Genomic DNA, 15441 nt, shown 5'->3' on the forward strand with positions numbered 1-15441 from the left:
TAATATTTTATTATCCATGTTAACAGATTTTGACAGTATTATCTCTTATTTAAACAATAAAAACAAATTAATAACTGAGATAAATTTAAAGGACAAAATCAATAAAAATTAAACTTAAAACACCAAATTGATAATTGAAGCAAGCTTAAGAAACTAAAAGTTTTATTATTCCTAATTTTAAAGATAATTTATTTAAATAACCTTATTTTTAAGTTTTTTGTATGCAATAATACAAATACAATATCCCTTATAACATACCTACAAATATTACAAAGAAATGATATTAGAGGACTAAAGATTAAATTAAAATTAAATGAGAAAAACATTTAGAAATCCAAAAGAAGGATTAAACGTCCTTGAATAAATTGGTCTAAAATTTTATTACTCACATTGTATGATTTAGATCCTTGAAAATAAGAATTTGCAAGTAAAATATATTATTACTTAGAAATCATTTTCCTTAACAAATCAACAAATCTTACTCGTACATTTATATTTGAGAGTTGCAAACAAGAGTATGAGAATAAAAAATCACTTGAAATAGTGATATGTTTGACCATTTTTTTCTTTACAAATTAGCAAATTACACTTATAAATTCTTGTTTTAATGGTTGCAAATCACGGAATGAGATTAGCTAATTTTAGAGTAATTTACTAAAAGATCTTTGGTCCTTATTTTATATTTTAAAATTTTTAAGCCCTTAATTAAATTTAATTCAATCTTTTGATTCTTTGATGTCATTCCTTCTTTTATATTGTTTGGCTCATTCTTTCTTCCTCTTTGGCAGGCTTATTATTCCGCAGAAAGTTTAGGAAAAACCTGCGTAAATAGTTCAAAACACATGCTATCTTTCTCACGAATTTTTTCACAGATTTCTTGTGAAATTTTCTATCCAAGTTATTCCCACGAGAAATGTAGCGGAAAATTTTTGGAAAAAATTCCTATACTTTTTTTTTTGGGAAAAATACTACTTTTTAGAAGTGAACAAAATATGGGGAAAAAACTGCAGCGCTACATCTCTTGCTGTTTTTAATATTTGAATAATTTAGGAAAAATATAATTTTTGATCCCTAAAATTTCATTGGGTTTTGCTTTTACGCCCTTTAATTTTTTTTCAATGTTTTTAGTCCCTGTAGAGACTTGAAAAACAAAGGTTACCCAATTTTTTTTGAAATTATAAGGATTAAAAACACTGAAAAAATTATAGAGTAAAAACAAAACCTAATGAAACTATAAGAACCAAAAATTATTCTTTCCCAATAATTTATAAGAACCACATTTTTAAACTGACAAGACTAGGAATAAATTATAATGACTAAGACTCCCATTACTTTTAAAAGAAAGAAGACCTAGACCATTGAGGTCTCTTGATCTTGTTTGGACTTAAAATGAAATGTCAAGCCCAAAGTAATAAGGAGAAAGGAAAATGAAGCAACAGGTCCAATACTTGACTGAAAATGGAGCCCAATCCATGTATAGAGAAGGTTTTGTGCTAAGCATGTACTAAGACCAGGGGCGTGATCCTTAAAACTCAGAGTGATTGAGTGTGGAAGGTCATTAAAAAAATGTGGGATTGTTATCTAATGTGCCTTGAATCTCATTGGACCATGTCTAGCAATAGCAGATATTTTGCAAATGAGCTCCTGATTTTTTTCAACACCATGGTCTCAGGCATTCAAATATAAAATGGGGTCCAACTAATAAAATCAAGGACAGACAATCTCCACATAACATTCTCATTATTTAGTCTCAAATTCAATTTACTTTGTATCCTGTACTCAGATTATATTTTTTTCCCAATTTTATAGTTGTAATCATTGCAACTTTATATTTTAATAAAATCAATCTTTCATTATTTTTGCATCTTCACATCTGAGTGAACTAAAATAAGGGAGCCCAAAGACTCTTTGATCATATTCGAGACTCTACATCTTTGGCATTCTTGGTATTTTTGTTATTCAAACACATCGCCCAATTTTTGACAAACAAATCTATATAATAATTAAATCACTGATTTTTATTAATGACCAAGTACTGAAATTTGAAACAACTAGGGATAATTTGTAATATTTAATACACCAACATTAGCATACTTATACATACCTGCATTAATTTGTGGATGGGTATATATTTGGTATCTATTTCAGGGCAATACTATCTTATAATGTAAACATTTATTGCATTGTTTTAAACTACAAAAGCATAATACTATATAAATTATACTTAAAATTATTTACACCATAATTTTTTATTGTAACAGCCAAGTTTGTCCTAAAATGTGATATACATTTTTAAATGATAGGGAAAAATTATAGTACCTTTTAGGTAGTATTAGATGTTAATCAGTGTAGCAGTGTATGTATGATATTTATAAGCTTCATTTAATGAAGTCAATGCAAAATAAATTAAATACTGAGGCTGTGTTTGGATGCATGGGGATTTGAATTTGAATCAAATTTTCATTTGGATGCATACAAGTCTATGAATTGTTTTAATATAAATTCTTTGTAATTTTATTTAATAAGACCAAAAATTTTTATTAAAAAAAGACCAAAATAAATGGATGGATGGTTGGCCAAAAAAGAATAACAAATGTTGGCTTTGCATGTTCTTCTATGCTCCTTGTAAACGTCAATTTTCTAGGAAACCAGCTCGTGATAATTTTATATCAAATTTGTCATTATTGTAAGTTTAACAAAACTAAATTTTGGAAACATATCAGATTATATATATATATATATATATATAATTTTTTTTTGGGGTAAGTGGGACATGTGGTAATCTTATTTGGTAGCCAATAGATTATTTAGTGTTGTTTTATTTATGCCCGTGTAAAAATATTTTGAAGTGTCCACAATCAAAATATATAATGAAAGTAAATGACTTGTAATTATGTTGATTGGCGGGCTGTATCAAGAGTTTGCAAGTAAAATATATTATTACCTAAAAATCATTTCCCTTAACAAATCAACAAATTTTACTCGTACATCTATATTCTGAGAGTTGCAAATAAGAGTACGAGAGTAAAAAATAACTTGAAATAGTGATATTTTTACAAGTTTTTCTTTTACAAATTAGAAAATTTCATTTATAAGTTCTTGGTTTAATGGTTGCAAATCATGGAATGAGAGTAGCGAATTTTAGACTAATTTACTAAAAGATCGTTGGTCCTTATTTTATATTTTAAAATTTTGAAGCCCTTAATTAAATTTAACTCAATCTTTTGATTCTTTGATGTCATTCTCCTTTTATATTTTTTGGCTTGGTGTTTTTTCGTCTTTAGCAGGCTTATTATTCATCAAAAAGTTTGGGAAAAGCCTGCAAAATAGTTCAAGCCCCATGCTATCTTTGTCACGATTTTTTTTTCACAGACATCTTATGAAATTTTCTATGCAAGTTATTCCGACGAGAAATGTAGCGGAAATTTTTTTAAAAAAAATTCTTATACTAATTTTTTGGGAAAAAATACTACTTTCTAGAAGTGAACAAAAGATGAAAAAAAAAAAAAACTGCAGCACTACATCTCTTGATGTTTTTAATATTCGAATAATTTATAACGACCAAATTTCTAAACCGACAAGACTTGGAATAAATTATAATGACCAGGACTCTCATTACTTATAAAAGAAAGAAGACCTAGACCATCGAGGTCTCCAGATCTATGTAATATTTAAATCACTGATGTGTAATATGATATTACACTAAAGCAATATGATATTCGAATACTTTAATTTATTGCAGAAGTGAAGTTATATTTATGCACGAACCACTTGGGCGTGAAATAAAATATGGAGAATAAAAAATAAATTGTATAAAAATAGGTAAATGATAAAAGAGTTTCAGAAACTCAGATAATTATTATAAAATCTTTAGAGACTTATATGACATAATTTTTTTTAAGATTATATTTCTAATCCTGTATTTTATTTTTTGCTGTTTTGCGTTATGCCATTAAAAAAAATTATTGCCAGTTGAATAAATTTATATTTATATATATAATTGATGATTTGTTCAGTCTGTGACCTTTACGGCAATATATATATTGTTAATTGTATATATTATTATTAATTCTTGCACTATTATTTTTTAAGACACTACTTGATATACATTTTACATTACAGTACCGTTTCAGCGTGTCAGTGCCTGAACTGTGGAATCCTAACCATTGTGTGCATTGGCTGACAATTCAAACACGGAATTCCTGTTGATGGACTAAAAAATCTTTATTTTCTCTTTTGTCAAAAAAGAGAAATATATTTTTTTAATTTTACTGCCTGATATCTTGAAAAATATGTGAATATAACCATCTTTTTTTTTTTTTGTATTATTGTCAAACTTTCAAATTGGCTTTATGAGCTTATCATTTTTAAATTTTTAATTTATAAAATCATGTTAACTAGCTCGTAAACTCAAATTAGATAAAACTCGGTCAAAATTGATGAGTTGACTCTTCAAGCTTACCATTTTTATATTTCTAACTTATAAAATCGTGTTAATATGATTATAAACTCATTGATTAAAATAGGTATATACTGTGTAAAACTTGAAGTGGTAAGATTTGATTTAATGAAAAATAAAACTCAAAAAAACAAAAAAGAATATTAATAAAAAAGAAAACAATAATACCCAAAATTTCCTTATTTTGAAATTTCTATTTTGAATATAATGATTTATGAATGTAGATAGATTTAATTTCAATGATTTATATTTAAAATATATTTAAATTAAATTATGGCCATATTTTAAATTTTAATGAGTTTACATTTCAAATTTACAGCTTTATGATTAGTTTACTTAAACTTGCAAGTTTAACAACCTTGCTTCCTAGACTAATTAATCAAATTTTTGTTCTGTGAGACCATTTTTATTGATGAGATTATAACATCGGGTGAGTGACAATTTGGTCCAAAACAATTAAATTAATGATAATTAGGTCCCCAATAAAATTTTTTAAAGAATGAATTATAAATATTCTTTTAAACAGTTATAGACAAAAGCTCCTGTTATACATTAAAAGTTACATTTGATACTTAAATACTTCTTTACAATTTAAAACTCTTGAATTCATAATTATCTGGATTGATTTTTTTAAATTATTTTTCAACAAAAATTTGTCGAGGACTTCTTTGTCATTAATTTAATATTTTGAGATCTAATTGTCATTCTTCCTATAACGTTTGAAATATTATATATTTAAACCATCCTTTTTCATCACTCCATATTTATCTCATTTGAATTTAATTAAGAGTAATTTTGACAAATTATATTACACTCAACTACTCTAATCTAGGAGGATTTGAGACCCTAAACTCTTTTTTGGTATAATATTCCTTTTTAACTTTTTAAAACAATGCAATATGGCCCCTATTATTAACAAAGGTTAATTTTGATAGTTAGTTAACTAAAAAATTATATAAAATGGCATTAAAATTATAGAGAATAAATAAGAAAATTATAAAAAATTAACCAAAAATAAAAAAAAGACCACAAAAATTTCTTGGGTTTTAGTAATTTTGGGGTCATTTTCTCTAATTTTTTAGTCATCTAATAGTCAAAATTAATATTGTTAACAGTAGGGGTCATATTGCATTGTTTTGAAAAGTTTAAAGGCAATATTACACTAAAAAAAGTTTAGGATCCCGACTCTAGCTATTGGACTATAATTTAGGGACTAATTTGCCATTTAACCCCCATTTTTTAATTTTGACTAGAACCCCTTTTTTAATTTAAGTAAAATAGTTAATAGATCCTTGTAATAAGAACCAAAGGTAAGAGATACTCTATTTTGTCCTATTTATAAGTTACTTCCCTCATGTTTTACCAAAACCAATGAAACATTAAAATTTTAAAAAATTATTTTTTCAATTGCATGTTAAAATTTAGTAAATTTTACCTCTACTCCCTAATAAGGATAAAAAGAATTATTTTTAATAAATTTTTTTAACATTTAATAATAGTAAAAAAGTAAGGTGAACATAAAAAAAATAGTAAAATACTCTTATAAATAGAATCAAAATTAAGTTTTTTTCTCCTTGTCCTATAAACAAGACTAGAAGAATATATTTTATTTGAGGAATCAGACACTAAGTAAAGAGACAGGGGGTTAAGTTCGATGCAACTGTCCATATGACCTTGCTAACAAAAAGGAGCCTTGCAACGTCCTCCCTGTAAAAAAGGAAAAAACAATTATGATGGGAAATGAGATTAAAAACTCAAAAGATTTAATCAAAATAAAATAAGGAACAAAAAAATTGGAAATCAAAAGGACTAAAAATTCTTTAGTGAATTGGTGTAAAAAATTTCTACTATATATCTTTTCATGATTATAAGGATTAAAACAAAAATTTACAAGTGAAATTTGCTAATTTATATAAAAAAAACTTGTTATTCTCATATACCTTTATTAGCAACTCTCAAAGCATGAGTTTGCAAGAAAGATTCATTAATTTGTAAATAAAAATTATTTCCAAATAATGATATATTTGAAAAACATTTTATTTACAAAATAACGATTCTCACTTGCAAAATGCATTATTCCATCAAATAAAATTTTAAATATAAGAATAACAAATAAATCCCACCAAAATTAAATAGTTAAATGACAAAAGATTACCATGAAATTAATGGAATAATTACTTTGAACAAGTCCCTGGAGACTTTCCACTGACAATTTTTTTTTTTTGAAAAATCATGTTTGTGACTCTCAGCAAAATAATAGAAAGTTAGTTGGTTATCATTTTCTACTCAATTTTAGTCTTTTTCCCATTTGAAATAATCATTTTTTTTTTCATCTAAAGTAGTCACTGACCTACAGACCGTTCCGCTTGACTGATTAAAAAAATTCCAAAAAGTTAGTTGTCATTTATTGATCAATTTATAATCAATCGCCTAATTGAAATATTCATTTTCCCATTTAAAATAGCCACTGGCTCGTTACTTTCTTTCCATTCTTTTGCAGAAGGTCAGAAACATAATTTCACAAAAATTATGTAAGATATATAAGCTCCTGACTTTAGAATAATTATCTAAAATTTAAATCCAAGTCCATCTATTCAAATACTATGTTGTAATTATTCTATCTGGTCCTATTTATAATCATTTTCAGTATTTTCACCAGAATTAAGAAAAATCTTAAACCTAATTAACTATGTCTACAAATTTAAAAGTTTTTGACTTTATCCTTATTAAATTTATATACTACAAAGCAAAATACTCTAACATTTAATAATCATTTAATAATATTCTCAATATTTAATTGGGGCAAAAATATAAAGATAGATACAATAATCATTGAGACGCCCTATAAAAATGGGACCAAAATAACTAATTTCTCTCTGCCCAATAAATAACACTAGAGGAGTAACTTTTATCGTAAAAATGAAGTTATATTTAATTCAGGAGCCACTCAGGCGGGTAAACTAATAATTAATTAAGCAGGGATCCAAAAAGTCTCGAACTCATCCCACAGGTTATATTCATAAATAACCTTGTAATATTTATGAATGTGGAAATTGGAACACTGAATATAATTGGGGGAAAAACAAAAGACAGCAAACAAAGCAAAAGAAAAAAAAAATCTATGAACTTACGCGATGTGTGATGGAAAGTGTATGATGAGAAAACGACGTCGTGAAGGTTAAAGATCATCAGCAAATAAAGAAGCAGTGTTGCAATCAAAGAGTGTAACTCCATCGTCTTCGACACACAGACGAATCTCTTGAAGAAGACTTTGACCTGTGGCATCCTTAACAGCGTTCTGTATGTTTGTTTCATCGTGTGGAGTAGCTGCATCTGGATTGATACCTAAAACAAATTAATTGAACCAGAAATTAATATAATTGATATCGATGTCAATCAAAGCTATTGGAATTCGAACGAGAGTTGATGTGGGAATTCTTAACAGATAAAATTGAGACAAAGATGAAGGATACGATTAACAGAAATAATCATGAACATGTTTTTGTGACTTTAAGATTAAAATGCGGTGTCAAGCTTACTTATGTACACACACATATATCAATACTATCAGTAATCATTGAATACCATTTTTCTCCCAAATTTTTTTAGGAACTCCGTACTGAAGGTTGAGATAATATCCTCCTTAAACAATTTTTTTCAAGAGAAAAATTGTCCTTCCATTATATATAACATCTTTTCTATTATTTATTAATATGAAATAGTTGTAAAACTCACATACAGTGACAATAAGATATGTTGACCACCTCACATGAGCCAAAGGGGCTAGAAGGGAAGTGGCAAGAATCGGGCCTGATTTTAACATTGAAATGGTGGTAAATGGGTCAAAATGCCTTATTGTTATTGTGCATGCATGGGTCCCACAACTATTTCACATTAATAAATAATGGAAAAGATGATAGGTTTTTGATGAAAAAGCAATTTCACTCTTTAAAAAAAAAAACTTGTTTATGAGGAATGTTGCCCACCCTTATGATGTCTAATGTTCTTCAAAAAAAAAATCAGGGAAAAAATGGGTTTAACCCATTAGTGATTTAACAACTAAATTAAATTGAAGACATGGATTTTCCCTTAACTAATTACCTGCTGCTCTCATTTTGGACAGGATGGGTTGAGCATAGTTTTTCGCGAGATCAATAGTTATTTTGAGATACTGTTGTGTTGAGAACTTGTTTGAAGAACAGGTTCCATGCTTGTTCCACTCGTATTGCCAGAATCTCATGCTTTTGTCAAAATCGTTTGCATCATGTAAATCTGGCCAGTAGGCAAGCAGATCTTGCTCGAACTTACGAAGCTGCATTCATGCACACGCATTATCTCTCTCTCTCTCTCTCTCTCTCTCTCTACACACACACACACCAATTGGACATTAAACAAACAAGAAATAAAGCGAGAAAAAGATATCAGTTTAATTACATCGTCAGGAGTCATATCCGGCGCGGGTCGACAATTTGCAGGAGCTTTCCCAGAATTGAACTGAGGCCAGAGTCCATGAATGGTGAAATCTTGCTGGGTTGGAGGGTTTGGATTGCAAGGGGGTTTTCCCATTGGCTGAGTTTTGCAGAAAGTGTTTGGCCATTGTAAGGCCAACAAAAAATAATCGAATCCTGGTTTGAGTTGGACGGCACTAAATAGGTTTGTATTTTTTTTGGTGGTGTTGTAATTGAAGTAATACAAACACAACCAAGCCAGTATTAGAGGAACAATAAACACCAACACTTGTTTTGATGAGATCCTCATGGTTATTGATTGTGTTGTGTTGCTCTTTCTGGGACCATTCGTGCTTGCAAGCTAGCCACGGTTTTATAGCCCTCTTCAGCATCATGTTGAATTTAATACTCCTCTGAACATAGCCGATCATCGTTGAAGTCGCCAGAAAACCACTTGGAATATAAAATTTATGACGACCAAGACTTTAATCTCTATTTACTCTTTTATTTAAAAATTTAAGACATTTTTTTTAGTTAAGATGTTTCAAAGTATAAGATATTATAGTTTTTTTTAATATGTTATTAATTTTTTTAAAAAATATTTTTTAATAAATAAACCATCAACCCTAGTGAGATATCCTATTAATTAAACAAGGAAGAACATAAACATAAAATATTGTTATATGCTATTAGGTTTTATAGCCGCCTCTCTAACATCAAATGGGGAATCAAATTCAACATGTAAACTTTAAATATTCTTTTCTTCTTTTTATTTTATCTCTAACCTAGTTTTTTTTTCGGTTGGTAAGAAAAGGAGACATACTCTGATATACATACATACATATGCCTCTTATGGTAATGTAAGGTTTGAGTCCTAAACCTCACACCTAAGAACATGTGGCATTACTATTAAAATAACTAGACGTTGAGTTATTTATTGTTTTGCTAAACAAAAATCATGGTGCAAATTTAATGCTCCGAATATAGCCTATCATCGTTGAAGCGGCAAGACACTTGGAATATTATAATTTTTGACGTCCTAGAGACTATAATCTCTATTATTTATTAAAAAAGACCAAGAATCGATCTGATGTTTGTAATATTTTTCGCCAATAATTATATTGTAATCTTGGGATCATAATAGTGACCAAAATATCAAATTAGAAAGTTAGAAACACTTGCCTCCATTTTCTCTCTCATTCAAATTAGTTCTTGTTAAGAATACGATATTACAGTTTTTCAAATTTTAACGTATTCTTTATCTCAAAAACCAATCTATGAGAACAATATATACTTTTAAAAGTACCCTTCATTTAATAAGAGAGAGAGAAATATGTATATTTAAGGAATGTAATAATGAGGGGCAATTCTGAAATAAGCTCACTAATAAATGTTTATTTTTCTCAAAGCATATCATATTATAGGATATCAAAACACTCCAAAAAGTGTCATAATATTTTGAAATAGAGTTAATGATTTTTAATGTTTTCATTAGTTTCAATTAAATATGTTAAAAGAAACTTATAAATAAGATCAGAATGAATATTTTAGTGTAACACTATCTTATAATTTTAACAGTTATTGCATTATGATATTGGATTTTAAACAAAGCACGATATTATTGAATATTTAAACTATAATTTTTTAGTGTATCAGTCAAATTTGTCCTTAAATGTTATATTTGTTTCAAGATGATGTTACGTAAAAAACAAAAAACAAAAAGTATACCTTTGGTAGTATTAGATGTTGTCTCTAATTTATCACACTATTCTATACTATTTAATATTGTGGACGCCATTATTTTTAAATTTTTAGCATCAAAACTTTTAATAAATCATACTGACTCGGTATATATAGAGAACGATGACCATATTATTAAATTAAAACCACTAGGGATAATTTGCAATATTATTATATATAACAACCATTAATTTATCGGTCTATATATATAAGGATGAAGGATCCATTTCAGCATGTATCTTATATTTTTTATAATTTCTTACTTTACAATATATGATATATATTAAACTAAAAAATATTTAGCCAAAACAATATTTTAGAAAATATAATATTACTTAAAATTTTCAAATAATGAATTTTTAGTGCAAAATCTAAATTTGTCTTCAACAAATTATTCCCTCCTATCCTATAAGTAAGTCAATTATATCCGGTGTTTTAAAAACCAAACTGGTTATCAAATTGGTCGACACAATGATTCAATGTTCATTGGTTGAACTGTGGTTGAACCATAGTCAAACCACTTATTATTAAATTAATATATTTAATAAAATTTTAAAATTTTAATATAAAAATAATAATATCAAGAATAAATTTTTCAAATAGTAATAAAATAAATTAAAAATTAAAATCGGTTTTGATATTTATCAAATTAAATTTCTATATTATATAACTTCTATTTTGATCGGAAAATGTCTATTATTTAAATTAAATATGATTTTAGAAAGCTAATAATTATTTATAAGTTAGTTCTAACTCCTGGCTACAGGCTTGTGATTTGCTTTGGGCGGTTTCACCCGATAAAGGGGTAGATTTTATTTTTTTTAATTAAATCTTAACAAATATTTTAATAAAAATAAACAAATCATAGCTGATGTAATTATAGTTCCCACGATTTTAGCATTGATGATTTACACTGTCTAAAGAAACTTTTCCCTATCTCTTTGCATATTCTGATAGCCGTGCAACATATATTTTTGCAACGCCATTTTTTGATACACGATAGTTCTTCAAGATTTCAAATCCTCCACTATTTTCGATGGGTCAGTGCTCCTCCAGTTCTGCCTTCCCCCATTCCATCATCATCATCTTCAATCCATCTACTGTTTGTCCTCCTCCACCCTTTTCTCGTTTGTGCTGTAGTCTTCAGAAATTTGACCCACCCGGTTCACATAAACCGGCTCTGGTTCTGGCTCAACATTTTATTTTGGGCAGTTCAATCCGGGTCAACCATCCAAATGGTCTAAATCTGCAAACAGAACTGCTGTGAAAAGGATGATGGTCTAACTGATATAGGTTTCAAAACTCATTTTCTTTCTACTCTGCATATAGAAAAACGCATTTTTTTTATGCAAATTGACTTAAAAAAAGAATCAATTTATTTGTAAAGTACTCCCCTCCAGTCCAAAATATGAAATATTTTTAACTACCTTCACATGAATTAAGGAAAGTAATTAAAAGTGATTTGTGTCATTAAATTGGTAAAAATTATCACTATTTTTTAAGATTACCGTCCAACTTATACAATCTATCTTAATTAATGTTTGCAAGGATTTTGGTGCGAGGGAGCGCGTCCTCAAACAATGTGATACACATGATTTTTAAATTAAATAGTTAGTTCTCCGGGTCTTTTGCCACAATTTATCCAAAAAAAAAGTGTTTAAAAATAGGGAGAATTATAGTTACGTCCCACATACGGAAATTAATTACTGCAAGGTCCATTAACAACTAAACTATACAGTTTATTTCAATTGTCAATAGACCTTGCAGTAATTAATTCTCTTATATAGGATTTTAATATAATTGTCCCTTAAAAATAAAGAAAATGAGATTGAACAAAGCACAAGAACTTCATAATGGAAGCAGATATAATAATAATAATATTATTATTATTCTGGAATAAATTATAGAAACTATAATACAGAAAAACAACAGGAGAACGTCGGAGCGGCTATGTTGTTGTTCTTCTAGGTACTATCGCTTTGCTAGGCGTTGGAGACTTGCTGTTCTCTCATGGATGCATGTTGAAATAAAGGAACTACATCTAAATTTGCTACAAAAGGAAGTGCCTATGTCTAATTCCAGGTGCTAGTTGATGTGTTGAGTTGATTGGAGTTAGAGAGGTCTGTATGTGTGTTTTGCTTCCCTTTTTATAGGCAAAAGGTGGCAGATTTCCAATTGCCCCATGATGGAGCTACTTGTTAGCTATGGGCAAGGTTGTCAAGATCGTGGGTTAAAGCAAACTCATAATAGGGATGTAAAATCGAATCATAAATCCTGATCGTAAACTCATAAAAAGTTACTTTTATTAATAAATAACTATTAAAAGTATATGATTAAATAATTAAAATATAAAATATGAACTAATTTGATTTAAATATATTTTAAATATAAATCCTTGAAATTAAACCTACTTATATTAATAGATTATCATACGCAACATAGAAATTTTAAAGAGAGCAACTTATTTTTTTCATTTTCTTTTTTATTAATATTAATTTTTTTTCATTTTATTTTTCTTTGAATAGTATCCTACCACTTCAATAAAGCGAGTTTTAAACAATATACACCTAACTTATTCAATTCAGTTAAAACCAACAAGTTTAGCAAGCCCAATTGATTGTATCTAATTTAAGTTTATGAGTAGGTTGATATGATTTTGTAAACTAGAAATGAAAAGCAATAAACTCAAAGATTCAACTCGAGAGTTTAACAACCATGCTTATGGGGGGATTTCTCCCACAAGATTAGGAAAGATTGTACAAAATGACCTAAAAAAATTTCTATGCCCCACTAAAAAAGATTTAAGAAAAATTTACTTGGCCCCTAAAAATTTCATTATCCTTCTAAAAATTTATTTAACTCAAATCAAATATAGGTTATAATCTCAAATAATAATGGTTTTAGAGTGGAGGGAATAATGTAATTCAAAAAATAAATTTCTTTATTTGTTTAAATAGAGCAATGTACCACAAAAAGTTGCCTACTAAAGGTAAATAAATTTTATTTAAAAAAATAACTTTAATAACTATAAAAAATTATTAAAATTCGGAATGTTTTATCTAATACATCATTGTATTTTTATGTACTATGTCCTATTCTTTAGTAGTTAATTTTAACAAATTATTACCTGAATGAAATTTAATAAATATTTAAAATGATATTTTACAAAATAATTTATATTTATCTTGAGTAAAATTTTTGCCTCCACTACCCATTTTTTTGGGTCCATCACTGCAATGGCCCCATCTTCCAACTTTCTAGAGCCATTTTCTACAATTTTTCCCAAGTTTTCTCTACTTCCACCACCTTCTTTTGAGTGATGTGTCAGTGTAGTTTTTTGTCCTATAACTTCATCTCTTCTAAAATTTTTAGGTGAGCTTGGGAAAAAATTATATTTTTACTCAAACAATTGAACTTCCCTCCTTTCTAAAATCTCAAGGTAGGCTTGAGTAAATTATATTTTTACTCAAAAAATTATTATTTTTACTCACAAAAAATTATTATTTTTACTCACAAAATTATTATTTTAACCCAAACAATTATCTTTAATTTTTCTCTTATATAACATCTATCCACAATATAATTAATAAGGGTATTTGTGAAAAATAAGCATTTAATGCTATTTACTTTTTGCATGGTGTCCTCATTTTGGACCAACACTAGTTGATGGAAAATGTTTTATATTTTAGACTGGAGTATAGTAACTTATTGAACTCTCTCAAGTCTTAATTATAAGGCAAAGTTAACTAGCTAATTTCCCAGTTAAAGAGTGGTAGTTGATATACTAATCTTGTAGAAAGATGTATGCCTTTCCAATTTTGACCTTCATTGAATGCTATATAAAATATTTGAAAGCCTGCAAACTACTTATTGCAATTAAAGAAGGGTGAGATTGGAAAAAAAAATTCAATTACCCATCTTTACCTTATATTTAGGATTAAGTAAGAATTAAAAACTTTGTCTTGTAAGTAAGATGGTAATAGTATATAACACTTGAAGTAATCCCTTCAATCCTATTTATAGGGAAGAGAGAGAAAAAAAAAGTTTTTTTGTTATAGTTATAAGTCACATCATTATATTTTCATCACCAATTTTTGTATGACCATGTCAAATGTTGGTTCTCGTAAGTCAAAACTCTATACAAATCCATGTGAAAATTATTGGGAAAATTTCACTGTAGACCCTAGATAGAAGATGATAAAAAAGAAAACCCTTGAATTTTTGAAACTTCATTGCAAGTGTAGGGTACTTAATTGAAATTAAAATTGGGAGAATTACATCCAGCCTCCTCCTAAGGAAATTAATGATAGACAAGGACTAACAACAAGTCTCATTTGAAAAAAAATAAGTCATGTTCCTATTTTAACAACAACTCATTTTGCATTTGTCCTTATCTGTGATTAATTTTACCATTAAAATTCTATAGAAAATGATAAAATTGGCCCTATTAAAATTCTTGAACACAACTTGTTTGTGTACCTACTACATGTTGTTCATTACCCTTCATACTATTGCTCATTACCCTACTTTACTTGTTTACTAAAATACTTTCACTTAAATTAATTCTAAGTGTTGTTTTCATGTTAGCACAACTTATTCGTGTCCTTATTATATGTAGTTCATTATCTTTCAGACTATTATTCATTGCCTTACTTCATTTGTTCATTCAACACTTTCATTTAAATTAATTTCAATTATTACTTTCATGTTAGCACAACTTATTCATATTCCTATTGAATGTTATTCATTGCCCTTTAGACACTACTCTAAAGGGTAATGAATATCATACAGTGA

At 27.8% G+C, this 15441-nt stretch overlaps 1 protein-coding gene across 1 annotated transcript; it reads right to left on the reverse strand.

Moving 5' to 3' along the window:
• Positions 1–5976: 5976 nt before the first annotated feature.
• LOC129299434 (ribonuclease MC-like) lies at positions 5977–9262 on the reverse strand. Its single transcript, XM_054937912.1, has 4 exons — positions 8894–9262; positions 8561–8771; positions 7591–7804; positions 5977–6166 (listed from the first exon to the last, which is right to left on the reverse strand). Exons 1-3 carry the CDS (start codon positions 9215–9217, stop codon positions 7638–7640), a joined length of 702 nt encoding a protein of 233 aa, XP_054793887.1. The 5' UTR covers positions 9218–9262; the 3' UTR covers positions 5977–6166; positions 7591–7637.
• Between the last annotated feature and the right edge of the window lie 6179 nt (positions 9263–15441).

The sequence above is a fragment of the Prosopis cineraria genome, unplaced genomic scaffold, assembly GCF_029017545.1.
Source record: "Prosopis cineraria cultivar Desert tree isolate PC_DT_omini unplaced genomic scaffold, ASM2901754v1 PC1158, whole genome shotgun sequence".
NCBI classification, from domain to species: Eukaryota; Viridiplantae; Streptophyta; class Magnoliopsida; order Fabales; family Fabaceae; genus Prosopis; species Prosopis cineraria.

Bases quoted from the DNA above. Each gene is read 5' to 3' on its own strand.
- LOC129299434 (XM_054937912.1), bottom strand. From the start codon at position 9,217: ATGAGGATCTCATCAAAACAAGTGTTGGTGTTTATTGTTCCTCTAATA. The intron at 8,772-8,893 runs GTAATTAAACTG...GCATGAATGCAG, and splicing joins CGGATATGACTCCTGACGAT to CTTCGTAAGTTCGAGCAAGA. The intron at 7,805-8,560 runs GTAATTAGTTAA...AATTTGTTTTAG, and splicing joins GTCCAAAATGAGAGCAGCAG to GTATCAATCCAGATGCAGCT.